The sequence below is a fragment of the Hemibagrus wyckioides genome, linkage group LG14 (genome assembly GCF_019097595.1).
Source record: "Hemibagrus wyckioides isolate EC202008001 linkage group LG14, SWU_Hwy_1.0, whole genome shotgun sequence".
Taxonomy (NCBI): Eukaryota; Metazoa; Chordata; class Actinopteri; order Siluriformes; family Bagridae; genus Hemibagrus; species Hemibagrus wyckioides.
In genome coordinates, this window is record NC_080723.1 from 720158 (window position 1) to 739751 (window position 19594).

The window sequence follows — 19594 nt, forward strand, 5'->3', positions numbered from 1 at the left end:
TACACATTTTCTTTTCAGGTCTGATGGACAGGTCTGCAGAGTGAAATGGCCTAACGTGAAAACAGCGTGCGTCACAAACTGACACAGAGTTCAAGCGCTCAATTTCACACAGCGTGTTTTAGAAGTAGCCAGTCTCTCTCTCACACACACACACACACACACACGCGCGCGCGGGCACACACACACGCACGCACAAACCCGCTAAGTCCACTAATACCGACCCTTTTGCTGCTTGAAGGACTGTATTGATCCGGAGTGATGCACCATAGTGGCGTCCCGTTGAGTTTCCAGAGGTTCGAGAAAAGTCCGCACTCGTCAAAAGAAGGTGCATACATCGGGCTGAAGGAAGGATGGTGGGATATGCCGTGGGTGTTTCCGCCTCCCCCTTGCGTTGAACTGCGCAAACCGAGCGCACCCCGTCACGCACCGAACTCTTCTCGAGCAGTGCCTGTTGTCATAGAAACACAGTGGGGAGGGGAGTCGGCTCGGTTCGCAAGATCCACTCGAAATGTGTGAGACAGGCTCCGATTTCCGCTCGTTTAACGGTACACGTGATGCAGGGACAGGGGTCCTCCTCTCCTCTCCTCCTCTCCTCTCCTGTCCTCTCCTCTCCTCCTCTCCTCTCCTGTCCTCTCCTCTCCTCCTCTCCTCTCCTCTCCTCTCCTCTCCTGTCCTCTCCTCTCCTCTCCTCTCCTCTCCTCCTCTCCTCTCCTCTCCTGTCCTCTCCTCCTCTCCTGTCCTCTACTCACCACAGCGCCGTGACGAAAAGTCGAGCGGCCCTGGTGTATTGACCAGTGTCAGGAGAAAAGGAGAGCGGATGTAGGGGACACTGAAGCGTATTTTGCGTCATATGATTTTCTCTGAGCTCGGCATCAGCTTTGAGTAATGAGCGACTGTCTCTATAGTGATTTACAGCAGGGGACCCGGTGTTTCCAACTGCCCAACATTTTCCAGTCCTTACCAAACACGCACACAGTCGTGTACACGCTCGAGCTGAATGCTCCACAACATCACCAGATCTTCTTTCCTTTATGGTCCGGAGACCTCCAAGTGCCCATGGAGCACGAGTCGCAGATATCTAATGTTTCAATAAACAAATATAAACGCAGACATGTAATTAATGTGCCTAATGGTTGATTTGTTGAGTTATGTTTCTAAAATACATTTTTGCTGCACTGTTCCTGTGGATGTTACTGTTTTGTTTTTGTGTAATGTTTATTGGAAGTGGTTCTTGGGTGCAAAAAGTTCTCCAGTTCCTGATTTACAGCTCCCCTTGAGTGATTTGGGGTCAGGTTGGAGTAGACTGGCACTAACTTGCTTGGCTTCACACAACACTGTCCAGCTCAGCCAAGAGCAAATTGGCAGTGCCTCTGAACAACAGTACAACTGCTATTAATCATCCTAACACTTTTTCTTGCTCTGTCTCTATAACATCAGCTGTGCATGCTTTCACTCATATATAAAATAAAAATGGCATCTCACTCTATACCCACTTTTGCACCGAGGAGCCACACTGCTGCAGTCAAGGAAGGGGATTTACCAGTGCAGCTCTTTCCTGATTTGCTGATCAGAAGCCTCACGTCACACAGGCACTGAGTCTTCTTTTAATGACACGGTTGAGTGGTTTTGACTTATGGGTATGCCATGTCAGGGTACAGCAAGACCTTTCTATATCGAGATTGCAGCAGTATTATCCTCAGAGTACAACTCTCATCAGCCCAAAATTGAGCCTAAGTAAAATGCCACAGATCATACACACTCTGGAATGCTGAAAGGATGTGGCACATGCAGTAAAGGAAACGTAAAGGGGAAAAATGAAGCTAAAAAAATAAATAAATAAATGTTCACAGATCTGCTGACCCCTCAACCATCCAAGACAAGCTCCTGCTCCAAAGCCAAATGAAAAACATAAGAAGAGAAATGACCAAAAAAGGTAGAGGGCTATAAAACAAATATATTATGTATACAACAAAAACATGCTGTATGTTATCAAATACAGAACAGAGGTCATGATGGGTATCATCCCCAGATTCATGCCTGCCATGTTAAAGCAATGAATAAAGGGATAGTCCAGCATGTTTATCATAATATCTATCATCTTTACCTAACAGATCTGACCATGTGACTGATTGTTTAACAGATACCTAAATGCCATGTTTTTTTCCCTTTAACAGTACATGCTTCAAATTATCCATTTTTTAAAAAAAAATTATGAATCCATTACCAATAATTATTTGAACCATTTATATATAACCATTTAGAGTTGTGGAATGTCTGTGAGACAAGTGAGCTCCTCCTGAGTTATTCCTTACTTTATATAACATTTTCCTCAACAAACTCCTCTGTCCTGAAGACTAACCTGTGATGCAAAACACCCGAGACTCATTCCACAAAATTAAATAACCAAATCCTAACAGACGTCCCAAACCACATTAAGAATAACATTACAGGCATGTGATGCTCCACAGCCATAATAAAAGTAGGGCTACATTACTGTCTGAAATTTATGTTTCATCAATTTTTCTCTTTTCTCTCTTGCACTTTCTCTTTTTCATCCTTCCTCACATTTATTCTGTCATGTATTTATCTGCTAGCTATTTTAAAATGAAGTTTTTTGTGCCAGTGTGAATACTGTATGATGTCCAATCAAAACCACTAAGAATGATAAATCAACAAAATGGAGGTGATTAACAGAAAAGACTGGCACGTAGGCTAGGCAGTGGGTAGAGTGAAAAGAGTAAGGTCACTCACACACATGGTTCAATGTCAGAGACCTGATAAAGCATGACAACACACTAGCACATCCAGTACATCACCACACTATCATGTCAGACCTTATAAACAGAAGTGTCATTAGATTCATGTAGGCAATGCTGCACCAAATGGCCACTCATACCATTATCACACAGAGAGGAGGAGGGCGTGAAAATAAGGGGCGAGGTGAGGAGAGGTGCTTTTGAGAGAGAAAAATACGTGATAGAAGCTGTGTCTAAAAGTAATCCCATCTCATCTAGTTTATTTATTTATTGATCTGTAGCCAAGAGCTATATTTACTCTCTCTTTTCCTTTCCCTTCTTCTCTAGGTCTATGATGTCCACAAAACTAAATACCATCTGTTTCTCCTCCACATGACACCTTTTCTGCCTCCTGATGTCCCTTCCATTACAGAACTGCAAAAGAAGAGGACGTGCTGCTACACTGCCCTACATTATCACCATAACATGCACACTTAAACGTTTGGCTCCTGCGGTTTGTTTTGACATGTAGGTCGTAAGAATTTTACTGCAGTGTGCTGTAGGTCACTTTGGTGATACTGCCACCTTGTGGTGAGAGTACAAAGCTTTAATTTTGCCTCCAGGCTTCCACACGTCTGCGGTGTTAGATTAATGAGTACTCATTGCTTGCACACTTCAAAGTCATTAGCTCGGTTATTACAGTGAACGTGGAAAGGATTGCAGGTAATTCACTCATCTTCAGCAATCGGATTATCCTGGCTGGGGTTGTGGTGGTTTGTGTGAGACAGGAATTCAACCTGGACAAGATGCCAGTTCACACACGCTTACTGACACCTTAGAGGATAATTTAGAGTAGCCAAACTGCCTACCAGGGAGGTGGGAGGAAACTGAAGAACACAGAGAAAACCTTTGAGTAAACAGAGAGAACATGCAAAAACCCTCACAGACAGTAATCTAAGCTCAGGATCAAACTGGAGAATACTGCACCACTGTGCCACCTGTAATATAAATAATACCTGCATTAACATTTTGCCAGATATTACCTCCTAATGTTTCTAAGCATACCATTTAAGAGCCTACTGTAATAAAACCTCGAAGTGTCTGTAAATTTGACAGAGCATATAAAGCTATTCAAAGCTCTCTTCTCCTACTAAATGAATACTGCATACTGTATATTTGCCTTGCCCTTGGAAACACATCTGCAGCTGGACAGAGCTGTGCTGGAATGCAGAGGAAAGTGTAGCTACCCCAGACACACTCATCTCCTGGGGCTATATAGACCACACAAGAGCAACCATGCCGCATCAGAGAGGGCGCTGAGAGCCGTACATAACTGCAGTGTAATTATCAACACACTCTGAAAATCAATACACTAAAGACAGAGAAAGTACCATATGGGTTTAAAGATAAAGTCAGCAACTTTGGTGTAAATTTGGATGGAACTGCCTGACTGGGAGCTTACAAAATAGACAACATGATTGACAGGTAATTAGCAATGCCTCCTCTTCCTAATTGGTTGGATGATTTGTTGTTTCACCTAGAGTCTGAAATATCCCAGGTACCAGAGATTGTCCTGACTAGATTTTACAAAGAGTTGGACTGAACCTTTAATTATCAAAAAAAATGTTTTCAGTATTGTCTCAGTAATGCTCGAGTGGGACCATTTTTGGACCATTTTTCTAAAGCAGAGGTGAAAGATCAAATGATATGGTCAGTGATTCTCCAAAGCTAGGCTCCTCTTACAAGCCTCATCTATGTTTCATAAGGAAAAGGATCTCCTTCTCCGCCTGTTAAGTGACACTAATGGAGTAGAGCAGGCACCCTACTTTAATTCAACAACATTCCCTTGATCATTCAATGATAACATGCATTAATAAAGCACTGGATGCTTTTCCACTGTTGAAATATTTACCGCATGATTATATCAGTTTTCCAGGACAACAAAACAATCGGCATAGACACATTAAAAGCTTGTCTAAGTCTGAGGCCAGATTAGATACGAATTATAGAAGCTTATTAAGAGCTAAGCAGTTCCTTACAACCCACGTCCTGAAGAATGAAAACAATTCTAATTATATTCTGTTCCATAAATTAGACAGTTGCTTTTAGCTAGTAATAATCAATTATTAATAATCAACTCACTTCCTCCTCCTATGATTATTTATCTATAAGAATAGTGTGATTCCTCTAAACATCTTCAGGGCATATATTATTGATAGTGCAGCATCATCATAAGTGGCTGGAAATGAAAACACACCATAATGCATTTCCTCCTGATGGTCTAGCTCATGTGTGCCACAGAGGGGAGTGGCCTTTAAATTAATCTTTACCCTGACTCTTCCCCAAATCAATTAAACAGAATACATTATGTTGATGCACCAATTGTAGTCAAATGTGTTAAATGCATTTTGACCAAATCCCTTTTAGAAACTGTAAAGACACAGTGACTCAACATTGACCACAGGTGAGAGTGAGTATGCAAATGAGCTGCATCAGGATTGTATTCCACCCTGTGTTCCTAGGAAAGGTACATTCAGTGCAACCACAGTCAAGATAAAAGGGTTACCGAAGAGGAATGCATAAATAAATAAAGCTACAACAGTAATGTTATTAAGTGGCCATTTATTTTTGCATTCGGGAACAAATCAGATATTCAGCAGATGTAATTTTGTCCAATGCATTATTAGGTGACACCCCCCCACGACTACACTGGACATGCCGCTGATGTTGTGGTCTGTACTAAACAGTGTCTCTTAGGCAGGGGTCATAACGAGACATCGGTAGCTATGAACAGACATACATATTAGATTAGATATTTGAGGTCTACTTTGCAACTGTTGAGTGTACTTTTTCCCTCTCATTTCCCTCTCATTCCTGTCTATAATGAGGAAAATATGGCTGAGATGACTGAGCCAGGCAGAATGAGTCAGTCCTCTGATGCATTCAGTTCAGTTGCAGATGGCTAACTCAATCCCTCCAGCATCAACACAGGGCATCCCCTCAGCAGCCATGCTATATATACACAGTTTATACATATACACTCTGTGGTAAAGTGTGAAGGACTATTCAGAGTGCAGTATATATAGCAAGGAACTTGGTGTACTATTACACAATTACCATAACCCTCAGTATTTATGACTGGGTTACACTGCAATTACACCGTGGTTTGATCTTATATCTTTATTAGATAGAATCCATTAGGATATAGTAGGTGATGAATGCGTCTGATGCGTCACACATAAGGGACTTTAACTTTTTCAGTATAATAGTCACACACTTGTATTATTAGTCCAGTATATTAATTATTTTAGATGCCCTCAATGAGACAATCCTATAAATAAACAAATCAAACCCTATAAGCTCAACTCATGAGACATGAGAAAGAAAATCTTGTGGCACATTTTGTACAATGAACTCTATCATTCATTATTCAATCATTATACATTAATCATTATTTAATACAAAACACAATCTCAGTCTTGACTCTCCACAGCAGCACACTTCACAAGTATCTCAGTGTGTAGCATTCCTCCAGGCCTTGCTGTCAGTGGTGTCTATAGCTTTTGTAAAGAAATGCAGTAACTGCTTCTATTTCTGCTATAATGTTTTGGACGTTCAGCAGTATAAAAAGCAAAAATTCAAAAAAGCTCCAATGTACTAATCATGAAAATAAAATACAATCTCTTTTGACAATGTGGGCAGTGACAATTAATAATGTAGCTAATTAATGCTAATCTAAATCTAGAGCTAATGTTAATCTACATTTTATTTTGTATAAAAAAGAAAAGTAAGTAATCTAAGTAAGTAACTGCCTTACTACCAGTATTAACAAGTCCTAAGAGATAAGAGATATAACTCCTGCAGCAATAGTAATATAACTAAAGAGTCTTTTACTGTCTGTGAATCTTCTGGACACAAAAATATTCACAGCTACATTTCCAGTCTGTGTATTTTCTTCACACTCCTTCTTCCTTCACAAAGGCATACACTAGTTTAAATGGACACTATGACATGTCCATGTTGTCACTTAAAAGAGCTGCAAGTCAAAGAGCTGGCTCTTCTCCTGGACCCTTTATTAAGGGACAATTAGACCAGGTTTATGATAGGGGTCTGACACATAACATGTTACAGTGATAGGAATAGCTGCATTATGCAACACAGGACCGTGGAAGCAGAGACAAGCATGCATAGTGCCATTAGACAATACATCAGATGCAGACTTCTGAAGACTGATGGGTTTGGTTTCCCATGTAGTGCTATAAAAGTTACAGCTGAAATCACCTGGGAAATCATTCCCACCTAGTCCTAGGCACAATGTCCTGTTCATTCCTAAAAACTAATTCATATAGAGAGCATTTGATCAGAGGTTAGAGATAATTTGGCATTTTTAATCATTTTCACAAAACTAAACCAAGTTGCAAGAAAAAAGCAGTGGTGGTTATTAATCATTCCATCACCACTAGAATTAAGCTATAAATTCGGACGCATTAACGCATTAAAATCAACTGTGTTCAGTAATACACTATACGCAAATTCATTTAACAGATTCTGTTGAGAATAATGAATAATATACAGAATAATCTAATATAATAAAACATTAACATTGCTCTCCTCTTATTTGTCTGTTAGTAGAGTTTGTGCTGAAATAGACCATTAAACTAGAGGCACAATAAACTAGAGGACGGATAAATAAATTACCAGAAAGTTGTGGTCTTCTGATGTGTCCGGTGTGCAGTCCATCTCGCGCGTGTGTGCTGGCTGTGCGGTGGACAGAGCTGTGCGCGTGAAGCGGCTGCAGCTCCATCGCGCGGAGACTGCACGTGTCTCGCGCCTTTCCAATGGTGCGTGACGTGGAGGAGGAAAGCAGCGAGCACAGCTGTACAGATGTGATACACAAACGAGTCCAAAGTTCTGTAAAAGATGCCTACTGGGATTTCTATACTTTTCTATTGGTATTTATCTATAAGACAACATATCCACAGAATAAGTTCATAATTAGGGAAGACCTTTAAAGTACTATTCGGCTGGTATAATGTTTCTGGGTTTATAAATCACAGAGAGGAGAATCACAATGATTCCCTGTGGAATACATACACCGATCAGGCATAACATTATGACCAGTGCCAGGTGAAGTGAATCAGACTGAGTATTTCCTCATGGCACCTGTTAGTGGGTGGGATATATTAGGCAGCAAGTCAACATTTTGTCCTCAAAGTTGATGTTAGAAGCAGGAAAAATGGACAAGCGTAAGGATTTGAGCTTTGAGTTTGACCAAAAGGGCCAAATTGTGATGGCTAGACCACTGGATCAGAGCATCTCCAAAACTGCAGCTCTTGTGGAGTGTTCCCGGTCTGCAGTGGTCAGTATCTATCAAAAGTGGTCCAAGGAAGGAACAGTGGTGAACCGGAGACAGGGTCACGGGCGGTCAAGGCAACTTACAGGACTTAAAGGATCTGCTGCTACCATCATGGTGCCAGATACCACAGCATACCTTCAGGGATCTAGTGGAATCCATGCCTCAATGGGTCAGGGCTGTCTTGACAGCAAAAGGAGGACTAAAACAATATTAGGCAGGTGGTCATAATGTTATGCCCGATCTATGTCTCAATACATTTATATTAGCTGCTTGTTATAGGGCTGTGTGGCATGACGTAGCACTTAAGAATAGGAATAATTTGTGTAAAAAACTCCTGGTAACCTTGTCTATATCTTATAAAACACTATAAACACTTCAGAAATCCTAGAGATGTTAATAATTACACCTTCCTATGTAAATCCAGTCCAAATATGGCTTAAAAACTTTTGTTTAGTTTCTCAAAAAGATGCCACCAAACATCCTGGTAAATTGGCTCCTTGCTCTCAGGGCTGTGACGCATTTCTTTTTCAGTTTTTTTAGTCTATATTTGTTCTGCTTGTTCTTTATAATGTGATCAGAATGGGTGTCTGGCATAATTTAATTGAATTCAAGACTGAAAATTTTCAAAGATAAATGAAGAGCTATGTCCTTGTGTGCAACGTTTCTTCTGAAACTGAACAGCTTTAAGCTTTCACAGCTTCCCAGCTCAGCGTGATCTAAGATAATGGTTAGCAACCAAAACCCACTGCTGAACCATCCATTAAGGAGACTGGAAAAAGAAAGACACTGATTAATAACAATATTAACAAAAAATAATCCAGAAACACAGGAACAATAGTAAATATGACTCAGAAAATGTTGGAGTAAGTAGCCCAGCATACTGCAATTTCTGTCTTTTAGTTAAGCAAGTGAAGACTTTCAAACACAAGCAGAGAATTACCTGATACTATTTCACCTGAAATCCTCTCTCTGAGCTGAAATGTACCAATAAGGGAAGGTTGAAGGAAAAAGCAGAATGACTAGACCTCAGCATTTCTAACTTTAAATGAGGAAAACGTACACATTAACACATTTTGATAAATAATATAACATTTCATTGAGCCAATGGTTTGTGTGTTGAAAGCAAGCTTGAACTCATGTCTGCAAAATATAAATAGAATATGATCAAATATTGTTCACTTTGAATGTTTTTTTTTTTTGGTCAAAAATATTAATTACACATTTAATTCCAGCACAGATAAACACTGCCAGCTTACATCACCCCAAGATCATTTCCTTTATCCATTGTGCTTAAAAACATAATCTGGCAACACTGTGGTGTCTGACCAATACACACTCGCCCAGGGTCAGGTCTACTGTTTATCTGGTGAAAGTCACCAAACAGCACATGAAATATTTTTTTATAAGTCTTAAGTTTACCTTCTCAGTCTGAGTAACAATGCACCAAGACTTCTAAAAGGAATTTGAAAGTGTCTGTCTGTGAGCTCCTCAAACAAACACAATCAGATGAGCTACATGACTGAAACACAGAACTCCACACAGAGGGGGGACAGAAGTCTCCTTACATTCGGTGAAATGAACTTTTTTTTTTTTTTTAGCAAAATGCATTTTTATTTACAATAACAGCTTCTACATAATTGACTTTTTATTTGTGAACACACACAGCAGCACCTCTCCCAGTTCGGCTCCCAGTTCGGCAGCAGAGTCGTGTGTAATGTGCTTGTCATGTTCCCAGTTAAAGTCCATCAGGAACTTTGTAATAGCTTCCTGATCCAGCCATGAGAATTATTTCAGTATGTTTTGTTAAATGCATTGTCAAAGGCTAGCTGATAAAAATTATACAACATAATTTAAGTATGAAAACTGGTGGAGGTCATTTAGTTTAAAAGTGTTCATTTTTTTCCCTTTGTATGGAGGATTTTGGGACACGCTGTAGTTAAAAATGTTAACTGCTACATGAGAATTAAACTCATCTGTTTCTGTTTAAAGACTGTGGTGATGTGATGCTATATAACTGTATGATGTGTGTTTGTGTAGCAGTAGGAGAGTTGCCTAAACCTGCCAATCCTTTAGAATAGACTGCTGCAGCAGGGGATCTGCAGATTCACAATTTATTTGGTGTAGGTTTAGTTGTCATATAATCTCCCTTTATATTGAACAGTTCCATGACGGAAGATGATTTTTCTTCCTTTTGCATACACACTGAGGGGAACAGTTATAATGTCTGATGTTTTTCCCCATATCTGTTTTTTTTTTTTAAACATAGCTATGTAAACACAGAGGAATACACACTTTTTTTCTTTTCTAATTAAAAGACCATTAATGTGACCATTTGAAGTGGATATATGAACCGGAAGCATGTTATTGTCCAAACTCTCATTTCCCCTCCCTGTATCTGTGCAGAAAGAGGTCTTAAACATCACTGGCATTATAAACTGGACATTGTACCGTGTTATAAACTGTGAATTGCACGGCTCGCTCAATAGTGTGTGTTTCAGCTGCAGGGTGTGTTCACAAGTATTTGCTGGGATGCATTTTCTTTTGATGCTGATGCAGGTTGTCTTTAATCTTAAAAGCTCTGCCACAATCGGAGCACATGTAAGGCCTCGCTTCCGAGTGGACAACCACGTGTTTGGCAAGCGTCCGGCTGTGGCTGAAGCCTTTCCTGCACACTGGGCACTGGAAGGGTCTCTCGCCAGTGTGGATGTTGCGGTGCTCCTGTAGCCCTCGCTCCTGAGCAAACGCAGAGCCGCAGTCGGCGCAGATATGAGGCCGCTCGCCTGCCAAGAGGAGCCCAGAGTTAGTTAGAACACTGACCGTGTCTACAATAATAAAGCATTTGTTATGCTGTTCATTTTGGACAGTTTTTAAAGTCATAGAAAATCACGGCTCTGTGAAATTTCAAGGAACAGATTGAGGTTTTTCTCACTGCCCCGCAGAATCACCTCTACTTTAAAGAAAACACATCTCTACCAAAATGACATGGAAATGTTTGTATTTAGATTAGTTTCAAAATATGCTTTGCCATCTTTGTACTTCTCCTAAGCCACTAAGGTCTAAAAAAATCAAAAGGTGCTGGCTGCCCCTCGGCCTAAGCTAAAGTTAAAGGGTGATCAGCCGTACTCTGTGTTTGCTCCAAATTGTGGAATAATCTCCTGCTTTTATATTTGTTGGACCCCATCAGGTCTCAGCTGAAAAGACATCTGTATACATTAGCATTTGGTACTGAAGGAACCTTGAGTACTGGACATGTTTGCTCTGATATTGGTGCACATTGTACATGCATCTTTGGTCAACGTTGTTCTTTCTGGACATGCTATACAAATAAAATTTAATGGAGTTGAGAGTTTTCAGAAAAGATCACATCCAGTAAGGAGCTGGTTAACATACAGAGCTGTAAGTGCAGTCAGCTTGCCTAAAGGTTCTACAAACCTCACTACAGAGTGTGTTAAATAACCAGGCTTGTGAATAGTTCACCATAGCAAAACATATAAGCCCAATAAATTCAGTTTGTGATCAGAGAGAAGAGAGGAAAAAAGAGAAATAGAGAGAGAGAGAGAGAGAGAGAGAGAGATCAAATCTACTGTCATTAAGATCATCTACGAATGATTTAAACCACAATCCCTGCTGCATCTCCATCATACCTGTGTGTGTGCGCTGGTGGCAGCGGAGGTTGAAGCGGTCTCTGAAAGCCTTGTTGCAGTCTGGACAGTGTAGCATTTTGCGATGCACACGCAGGTGGTTGGTTAACTGCGAGATGGAGGGGAAACGCAGATCGCAGTGTTGACACCCCAGACTTTGCCCTGGGGTACAGATGTGCTTTCTTAGATAGTCAAACCTCTTGAACTTGCTACCACAGTCTGGACACTCAAGTACGCGTTTTAATTTTGGGGCTGTGGTTATGTTCCCATTCTTATTCGCTCTCCTCGGTGAAGACTTAACCGATTCACCGCTATAGCAGGGTCCGTGAAGCAGAACGTGAGAATCATTTCTAACGGAAAGTGTGTCTTCAGCATTTAGGATTGGCTTTATGTCAACCATTGATGGGGAAAGCATAGCTTCAGAGAACTCTTCCTCTTCAAAATGCTCATCTCCAACAGTAACTTCCAGACTGTGGCTCTCAGATGGGAATCCTGGCTCCGAGTCCAGCTTCTTCAGATCGTTTGCGTTGAGATAATCCCTGAAATGGATTTAAGTCAAATAACACTCAGGTTTAACTACATCACCACTGTTATTCTAGACACACACACATGACTTTTCCACTGGACAGGGTGGTACACTACAGTACAGTAATCTACCTATACCCCAGAACTACCCATACCCCACTCAAGTAAACAGGCATAAAGCAAATTTTACATGAATATACTGTGTGTATGTGAGGTACATACATAGTCCTACTGAGCATGAGACACAATGAATTTGTTGGCCTGCACCCTGTGAAAATGACCATATAGGTAATAATAAGTATAAAGTCAAAATTCAGATTTTATACAGCTAAAAAGCATAAAAGCTAAATAGCAGCAACAAGAAAACAGCCGCCAGGAAAAAAGAGACATAAACTTGAGCAGACGCCCCCCGTCCCCCCGCAGTGCTGTTCTGTCCTGTAATGGTGTTTAATATATGTATTTTATAGGTTGTCTGGCCTGAGTTACGACTTGAGTGACGACTGCATTTTACTAATGGATGCTCTGCACTATGTTTAGCCCCACCCATACATCTCTGTTCAGTAAGCCTGATATCAGGGTAAGAAGAATCAACAACGAAATCCAAATGGCTTTGTTGTAGCACCCTGTCTGATGGGACAATGCCTTACCTTGAGTAGCCATGATCAGTCTGTGCTTCAGCATGTTGTCTCTCTCCGTCTCTGTTCCATTCAGCACCGTTATTTTCCAGGAAGGATGAAGCTATGACAGCAGCCTCCTCCATGTTCTGTGGCTGTTCTTCACTCGTCTTGTCAATCGCATCTGGTGGAAGTAGAGAGAGGAATTTCTGCAGGGCCACTTTTCTCACCACTTCCTCAGAGCTGCACCTTTCAGGCTGGAGCCACTTCTTTGCCGCTTCCTCCACCCCGACTTTCAGCTCTCGCACCCCCTTATGTGGATCATACTGGACCTTGTTAAAGTCCCTCCACCTCTGGTACTCCAAGGAACATGCCTGCCTCCGAATGTCCGATTTTACAGCTTCATAACTCAGCTCATGATCATCCTCATCCGATGTCTTCACACAGAGGAGCTGAGCCAATCTCGAACCCCACTGCTTCACTGGGAGTTTGCTGTCATCCAGAGCCCTTTCAAAGACAGATAGGGAAAGCTCCAGATCATCCCCGGTTAAGTCCAGCTGTGGAAGAGGCAGCTGCTGAGGGCTTGTGTTGTCTCGACGCAAAAGCTGAGCAAGAAACTGGGCCTGGATTTCTCCCTGAAGGGCTACAGCTCTCTGCAGCTGAACATGGAGGTCCAGGAGAGAACGCAGACACCGGATCACATCCATAATCTCTGCACTCAGATCTAAAGAAAGACAAAAAAAAAGAGAAAAAGTAAATATACATAGCATAATGAATGTGCAAAGCTGGACATATCTGCCATATGGAGAAAGAAACAGGACACTAGACATACAGCTGAGAGCAAAATTTACACTATTTATAGTAAATGTGTACGAGTCCCTCAGCTGTCCTCAGTGTGAAAATATGGCTCTTTGTCAGGACCTGAAGGATATTTCTGTGTGAGGTTTAACTGCTCAGGACAAACAAGAGACTAACAAAGAACTATAACAACACATAAAAACAGTCATTGATCATCCAGTTATCACACACAGTGTTACAGATGAAGAGTGAAAAACTCTGAACTTCACTGGTGCAAATCCAAACACTGTGGGTTCGAAACAAACATTTATTGTGTGACAACTGTTTATGAATAAATCTTATGGAAGTTGAGTATTGACAGTCTGGTGATGTTTTATCACATTAAGCCATGTACCATTATTCTATCCTGCTGTTTAAAATCGAGTCACATGAAAAACGACTTCTGTCAGTAATTAATGTTCATGATAACTGAAGTGCACGAGAGCTTTTGTGTTCCACTTCCGGTGTTTTGGTGTATTAACCACAATGCCGTTAATGACAGAATATCAGCTGGCTAAAGCTAATCTAGTGTCGTGTAATTGAAGTCAACCTACCACAGTCCGAAACACAACGCAGAGAACGAGTCGGACACAGCACCAGCTCACTGGACAGTCCTCGGTCAGTGTTTTTATGAGTTATTCGCTCCTGTCAGATAGCAGATGTCCTGTAACATGTATTAGCTTTGTTTAAGAATCAACGCCAAACCCTCTTCGTCTTCTTCTTCTTCGTTGTCGTCTTCTTCGCCTGGGTATTTTTGCGATTAAAAGCCGCTATCGCCACCCAGTGACCACATTGTAAAAGAAATGTGTACGGATTGTTGTGACCCCTTTAAGGTACATCTCGAGCCCATCTTTTAAACACCAGCCTTACAGAGTGCATAGTGCCATTTTGATGAGTGCATGAGATATTTGTTTTTTCCTTGATATGGCTAGGAAAAGCAAAATCTCCCAAAATAGCACAGTGTAAAGGGTGCGGTCTGGGGCACACACGGAGTGTTTATTTTTTTACCGCTCCTCCGTGCCGCTGTGTGGCGCTGCTGAGTAACACATCAGATGCGCTCTCCCGCTATAACGGGACCAGTCCTGACAGCTGATCATTACAGCCTGCTTAACGCGGTCGGCTTTACATTTCAACAAGATCATACCGCAAATATCTACTGAACAAGGAGACAGCTGTTTTTCAGATGTCAGATCGTATGAAGAAGAGGTTTGATGGGAATTCAGTGGAATTTTAGTTCCTTAATGGTCTTTTAGTGTGTAATATGTGCACTAGCTGCAGCTTGTGTTTACATTAGCTAACCCAGCCGCTACAGCAAGCTAGCATTCCTGGCTAATTCACCGCTGAATGTATTTTCAGTGTCATTGGGATAGTTGGTATTGATCTAGGTTGCTTAGCTAAGCGCGGTCATTAATTCTGGTGGCTGTTTAAAACTTTTCTGGACTGTTGTTGCTCCGCTGCCGAGTGCAGGATGGGGATGTGTCTGCCCTGCCTGGGTGGAGCTGCGGACGACGTGGTGGTGACTCCTGACCCTGTAAGTCCAGCAGAATGGTCATGTACACGGAACTTTTACAGCTGAAGATCTTCCACTGGTTATTTTCAGTCAGCATGCCCTGGTCAGCAACTGACATCTCTTTAAATCGGTGTGTTTAAATCGCCCCTACTCGCTGTTTCTCAGCTTTCTTTTAAACCGGGTCACATAGTGTAATGGAGCAAATCTGGTAGTATATATTTATTTAAAAAGAAAATACTGTCGGAGACTGGAATGTTATTCTCCATGATTGCTGGGGAAACGATTGAAAAATATTTTGATCATCTGTTCTGGACTAGTCCTGTGTTTGACCAATTAAATTCTCTCTAGAGCTTCTATGTCCCACCCCTCGGGGGCGGGGCTGCGCTACACTAGCGGATCCATCCATCCATTTTCTATACCTGCTTTATTCCTAATTAGGGTCACAGGGATCTGCTGGAGCCTATCCCAGCACACACTGGGTGAAAGGCAGGGGTACACCCTGGACAGGTCACCAGTCCGTCACAGGGCCACACATAGAGACAGACAACCACACACACACACACACACACACACACACACACACACTCCTATGGGCAATTTAGAATCACCAATCAACCTAATGTACATGTTTTTGGACTGTGGGAGGAAACCAGAGTATCCGGAGTAAACCCACACAGGAACGGGGAGAACATGCAAACTCCACACAGAAAGACCCCTGCCTGTTCCAACCCAGGATGCCTTCTTTCTGTGAGGCAACAGTGCTAACCATTAAAGCCACCGCACTAGCAGATCATTAGCAGTAATATGACCAGTGATGAGAGAAAAACAGACCCGTGTTTCTCTTCCATCTGAAAGGGAACATGTGGCATAGGATTACTCCATATACATTCAAACCAGTCATGTGAATTTATCCCAGTAATGCATCATATCTAATTTGTCTCAGAATTGTGAAAGCTAGTACGGTGTCAGTATTTGTGTGTGAAAATTTGGTCATATCTTCTCCTTGATGACCCTTATACAAACACACACACACACACACCTTTTGTCACTCCATGCAATATCACTGACAATTGTAATAATACTTATTTGGCATCTTCCAATGCATTTCTTTTTATTTTTTAGGAAACCAAGAGGCGACAGCTGGCAGAAGCTGCAGAGAAGCGACAGAAAGAGGTAATGTCTTTATTCCTAATCCACTTTATAGCATGAAATAGCAAAGCAGATTTACTTTCAGTTGAGTGACCAGTTGTAAACGAGAGAGAGAGAGAGAGAGAGAGAGGACGATCTTTTAATGATCTTTACAAGGCTGGTGTAACTCTTGCTGTTTCTATCAGACTCTTGTCATTTGTAGTGTGTTTCTTTTTTCAGCTTCTGGGCTGTTTCTGTTAATTCTCAAAATACATCGCTCACACTTACCCATTAAAACATGAGCAACTGGTTTCACTTGGCTGGATTACCGGTCATGAGATCGTATGTAGTGAGTGTGTTATAAGGATGGAGGATCGAAACCTGCACCATTCATGTAGTGTTTCCCTTTTGATGCCTTGGTCATTATTCAAAAAACAAAACCAAAAGTCACTTTAGGTTATTCCATCTATCACATTTAGTTAGAAGGCTTGTAATTGATTTTGGCTTGCCCCTCATATACCTTGTGGGCCCTTTAGAGAATTTCATCAGGGTTCACTGCTCGTCGAGTTGCTAAAGCAGCACGGTAAGTAGAGTACTTTTTTTTCTTTATCTCTTCACTTTGACCTTTCATTCACACAGCATCAAATTGTTGGATTTCCTTTGGCCACTGATCTGTGAACGAGACTGATAACAGAGCTGCAGTGCTTTTAACCACACAGGTTTCAAGTGCACAAAATAAATGCTCTCTTACATTTCCCATGTCATCCCACACCTCGGCATGCCTCTGATGAGCACGGTGCACTCAGACACCACTTCAGTAACACCATGCTTTACACTTTTTATCTCTAAATTGCAGTTGAATACATAGTACACAGAATTGTTTTTTTTTATAGTCTTTTGTTTAGTGTTTTTAAAATTATAGTCTGAGGTAAGATCGGGTAAAAGCTTTTGTTTTTCTGTTTTAGAGCACGCACAGAGGCGTCAAGAACCCGGAAGCCGTGGAAAGGAAAAAAAAAAAACAAGAAGAGATGGAAAAACAGGCGATGAGTACATCACCATCCGGAGGCGGGGGACTTAGGGTAAATCTCACGAAGAACATCTTTAAACCTTAACCTGCGGTGTAGTTTGCTTATTCCGTCTGTTTTTTGTCTCTCTCAGTGGCAGGTTGGATAGTGCAGGATGAAGAGAAGACAGCTGGTGTTCACGTAGCAGCTCAGCCCACACGAGCGGTGTTAACCATCCCGATGGGACGGGTGGTGTGGTTTTTATCTTTATTTTTCTTGAAATCTAAGCTTTTTGGGTCTATGTTTGTAGCGTATATAAACATTTCGCCAAGCTTCCTGCAAAGGACATCTGTTAGGATGGAGATCTTTGGAGCTCATGCCTACTTCATCATGCCGAGATGTGACGTGCCAACCTACAGAACCCTGACATAACCAAAACAGCACTGTGTCTTTTAATACACTTGTTTATGAATCGCTCCTGAGAAGAAACAAGACAATTTCACCGATTGTCCATCAGGGTGCTCATAAAGAAGGGTCCATTGGAAATGGTTAATGAATGGAACACTAATACACGTTTATATCACCTTTTGTAATGGTTTGATGCACATTCTGTTAGACACACTCGTATGTTTTAAGAATATTTTGTACACTTTGCTGTGTTTTAGTTAAAGGACAGTGCAATATGGATGATCTCACGTTCTGTCAGGATTGTACAGAATGTTGAAGCTAAAAATGAATGCTGAATTGTTCTGTTTGATCATTTCCATTACAAACCCATCTACAGAGCTATATTAATACTGAATGTTCATATTTTATTACACTGGTGGTAAATGAAGGTCACTGATTGGTTGTGTTGTGTTGATTTACTCGAATGTAGGGCAGCATATTCCGACCTCACAGTCAGTTCGCTGGTGTGTGTAGTAAGGCTGCGTTATAGTTCAGCTTGCTCAGCTATAGTGATCCTCTCTTGCGTTCCTTATAGTGTCGTTGAAAGCCAGGCACAAAACCGAGCTGTTTTTATATAAACGCAAGGTTTTTAAATGAAATGCTTTTAAAATATCTTTACTACCAAAGCTCAGTGTGTTTGCTATTTTTCCCTAAAACTTTGAAATCCTGGCCCTCGCCATCTGAAGGGAATAAAGCCGCTATGTTCGTTTAATGAGCTTGAATAAATCCCTAATCTTAATCTCATCTGATTCTGATTTTCCACTTGATAATTCTGTACACACACACACACACACAGACTAGAAACAGTACAAAAATACATAAAAGTCCCCTTATGAATAAATAATTTCTACATTTGAAACACGTACTTGTTTTATATCTATACATTTACATCTATAATATTTTATAAGCAGCAATCTTATAAGTTAACTGCTTAACTAACCTAGCCAAATGCTGTTGCGATTTCAGTAGCACAGATGTACACTGATCAGCCATAACATTATGACCACCTGCCTAATATTGTGCTGGTCCCCTTTCGCTGCCGAAACAGCCCTGACCCGTCAAGGCATGGACTCCACTAGATCCCTGAAGGTGTGCTGTGGGATCTGGCACCAAGATGTTAGCAGCAGATCCTTTAAGTCCTGTAAGTTGTGAGGTGGGGCCTCCATGGATTGGACTTCTTTGTCCAGCACATCCCACAGGTACTGGATTGGATTGAGATCTGGGGAATTTGGAGGTGGAGTCAACACCTCAAACTGGCTGTTGTGGTCATCAAACCATTCCTGATCCATTCCTGCTTTGTGGCACGGCGCATTATCCTGCTGAAAGAGGCCACAGCCATCAGGGAATACCGTTCCCATGAAAGGGTGTACATGGTCTGTAACAATGCTTAGGTAGGTGGTACGTGTCAAAGTAACATCCACATGGATGCAGGACCCAAGGTTTCCCAGCAGAACATTGACCAAAGCTGGACACTGCCTCACCTTCTTCCCATAATGCATCCTGGTGCCATGTGTTCCCCAGGGAAGAGATGCACCCGGCCATCCAAGAAAAGAAAATTGGATTCATCAGACCAGGCCACCTTCTTCCATGGTCTGTGGTAATGACTTAACCTGTACATGCTTTTGTATGTTAAACAATAAGCTGCAAATTTTCTTCAGGATCTGGCATAATTTGCTATCATTATCATTTCCTTTGAAGCATCTAAAACTGAATCTACATTTTATGGGCTATAGTACAGTATGTCGAAATCTGACTATCACACACACGTCTGTCTCTTCCCCAAACTCTTGCCACAAT

The 19594-nt window shown here is 41.4% G+C and overlaps 3 protein-coding genes across 8 annotated transcripts in view; 1 reads left to right on the forward strand and 2 right to left on the reverse strand.

Annotated features, from left to right (window-relative positions):
- The window catches only part of ano3 (anoctamin 3), a 44433-nt gene extending 43838 nt beyond the window's left edge, over positions 1-595 (reverse strand). For 2 of the 4 annotated variants that reach the window (XM_058407607.1, XM_058407606.1), the window contains exon 1: positions 222-595. In XM_058407607.1, coding sequence (XP_058263590.1) covers positions 222-267 — 46 coding nt within the window. In that variant the 5' untranslated portion in view covers positions 268-595. The remainder of the gene's footprint in view (positions 1-221) is intronic. The other 2 variants (XM_058407609.1, XM_058407608.1) reach the window with 1 other exon arrangement.
- An 8632-nt stretch (positions 596-9227) lies between these two features.
- On the reverse strand, positions 9228-14458 carry LOC131364456 (zinc finger and SCAN domain-containing protein 2-like). The gene is made up of 4 exons (XM_058407619.1): positions 14263-14458; positions 12905-13595; positions 11736-12271; positions 9228-10871 (listed from the first exon to the last, which is right to left on the reverse strand). Exons 2-4 carry the CDS (start codon positions 13576-13578, stop codon positions 10603-10605), a joined length of 1479 nt encoding a protein of 492 aa, XP_058263602.1. The 5' UTR covers positions 13579-13595; positions 14263-14458; the 3' UTR covers positions 9228-10602.
- Positions 14459-14751: 293 nt separating this feature from the next.
- On the forward strand, positions 14752-18541 carry svip (small VCP interacting protein). Of its 3 annotated transcripts, XM_058407628.1 has the most exons (5): positions 15210-15348; positions 16341-16391; positions 16883-16929; positions 17312-17425; positions 17505-17526. In XM_058407628.1, exons 1-4 carry the CDS (start codon positions 15254-15256, stop codon positions 17422-17424), a joined length of 306 nt encoding a protein of 101 aa, XP_058263611.1. In that variant the 5' UTR covers positions 15210-15253; the 3' UTR covers position 17425; positions 17505-17526. The 3 variants fall into 3 exon arrangements, with proteins under 3 accessions (XP_058263613.1, XP_058263612.1, XP_058263611.1); XM_058407630.1 differs by lacking the exon at positions 17505-17526 and having other exon boundaries at positions 14752-15239; XM_058407629.1 differs by lacking the exon at positions 16883-16929 and having other exon boundaries at positions 14753-15239; positions 17505-18541.
- The last annotated feature ends 1053 nt before the right edge of the window (positions 18542-19594 follow it).

Bases quoted from the DNA above. Each gene is read 5' to 3' on its own strand.
- LOC131364456 (XM_058407619.1), bottom strand. From the start codon at position 13,578: ATGGATGTGATCCGGTGTCTGCGTTCTCTCCTGGACCTCCATGTTCAG. The intron at 12,272-12,904 runs GTAAGGCATTGT...AATCCATTTCAG, and splicing joins ACTGATCATGGCTACTCAAG to GGATTATCTCAACGCAAACG. The intron at 10,872-11,735 runs GTATGATGGAGA...TCCTCTTGGCAG, and splicing joins CCACCAGCGCACACACACAG to GCGAGCGGCCTCATATCTGC.
- svip (XM_058407628.1), top strand. From the start codon at position 15,254: ATGGTCATGTACACGGAACTTTTACAGCTGAAGATCTTCCACTGGTTA. The intron at 16,392-16,882 runs GTAATGTCTTTA...TGGGCCCTTTAG, and splicing joins CAGAGAAGCGACAGAAAGAG to AGAATTTCATCAGGGTTCAC. The intron at 16,930-17,311 runs GTAAGTAGAGTA...TTTCTGTTTTAG, and splicing joins CGAGTTGCTAAAGCAGCACG to AGCACGCACAGAGGCGTCAA.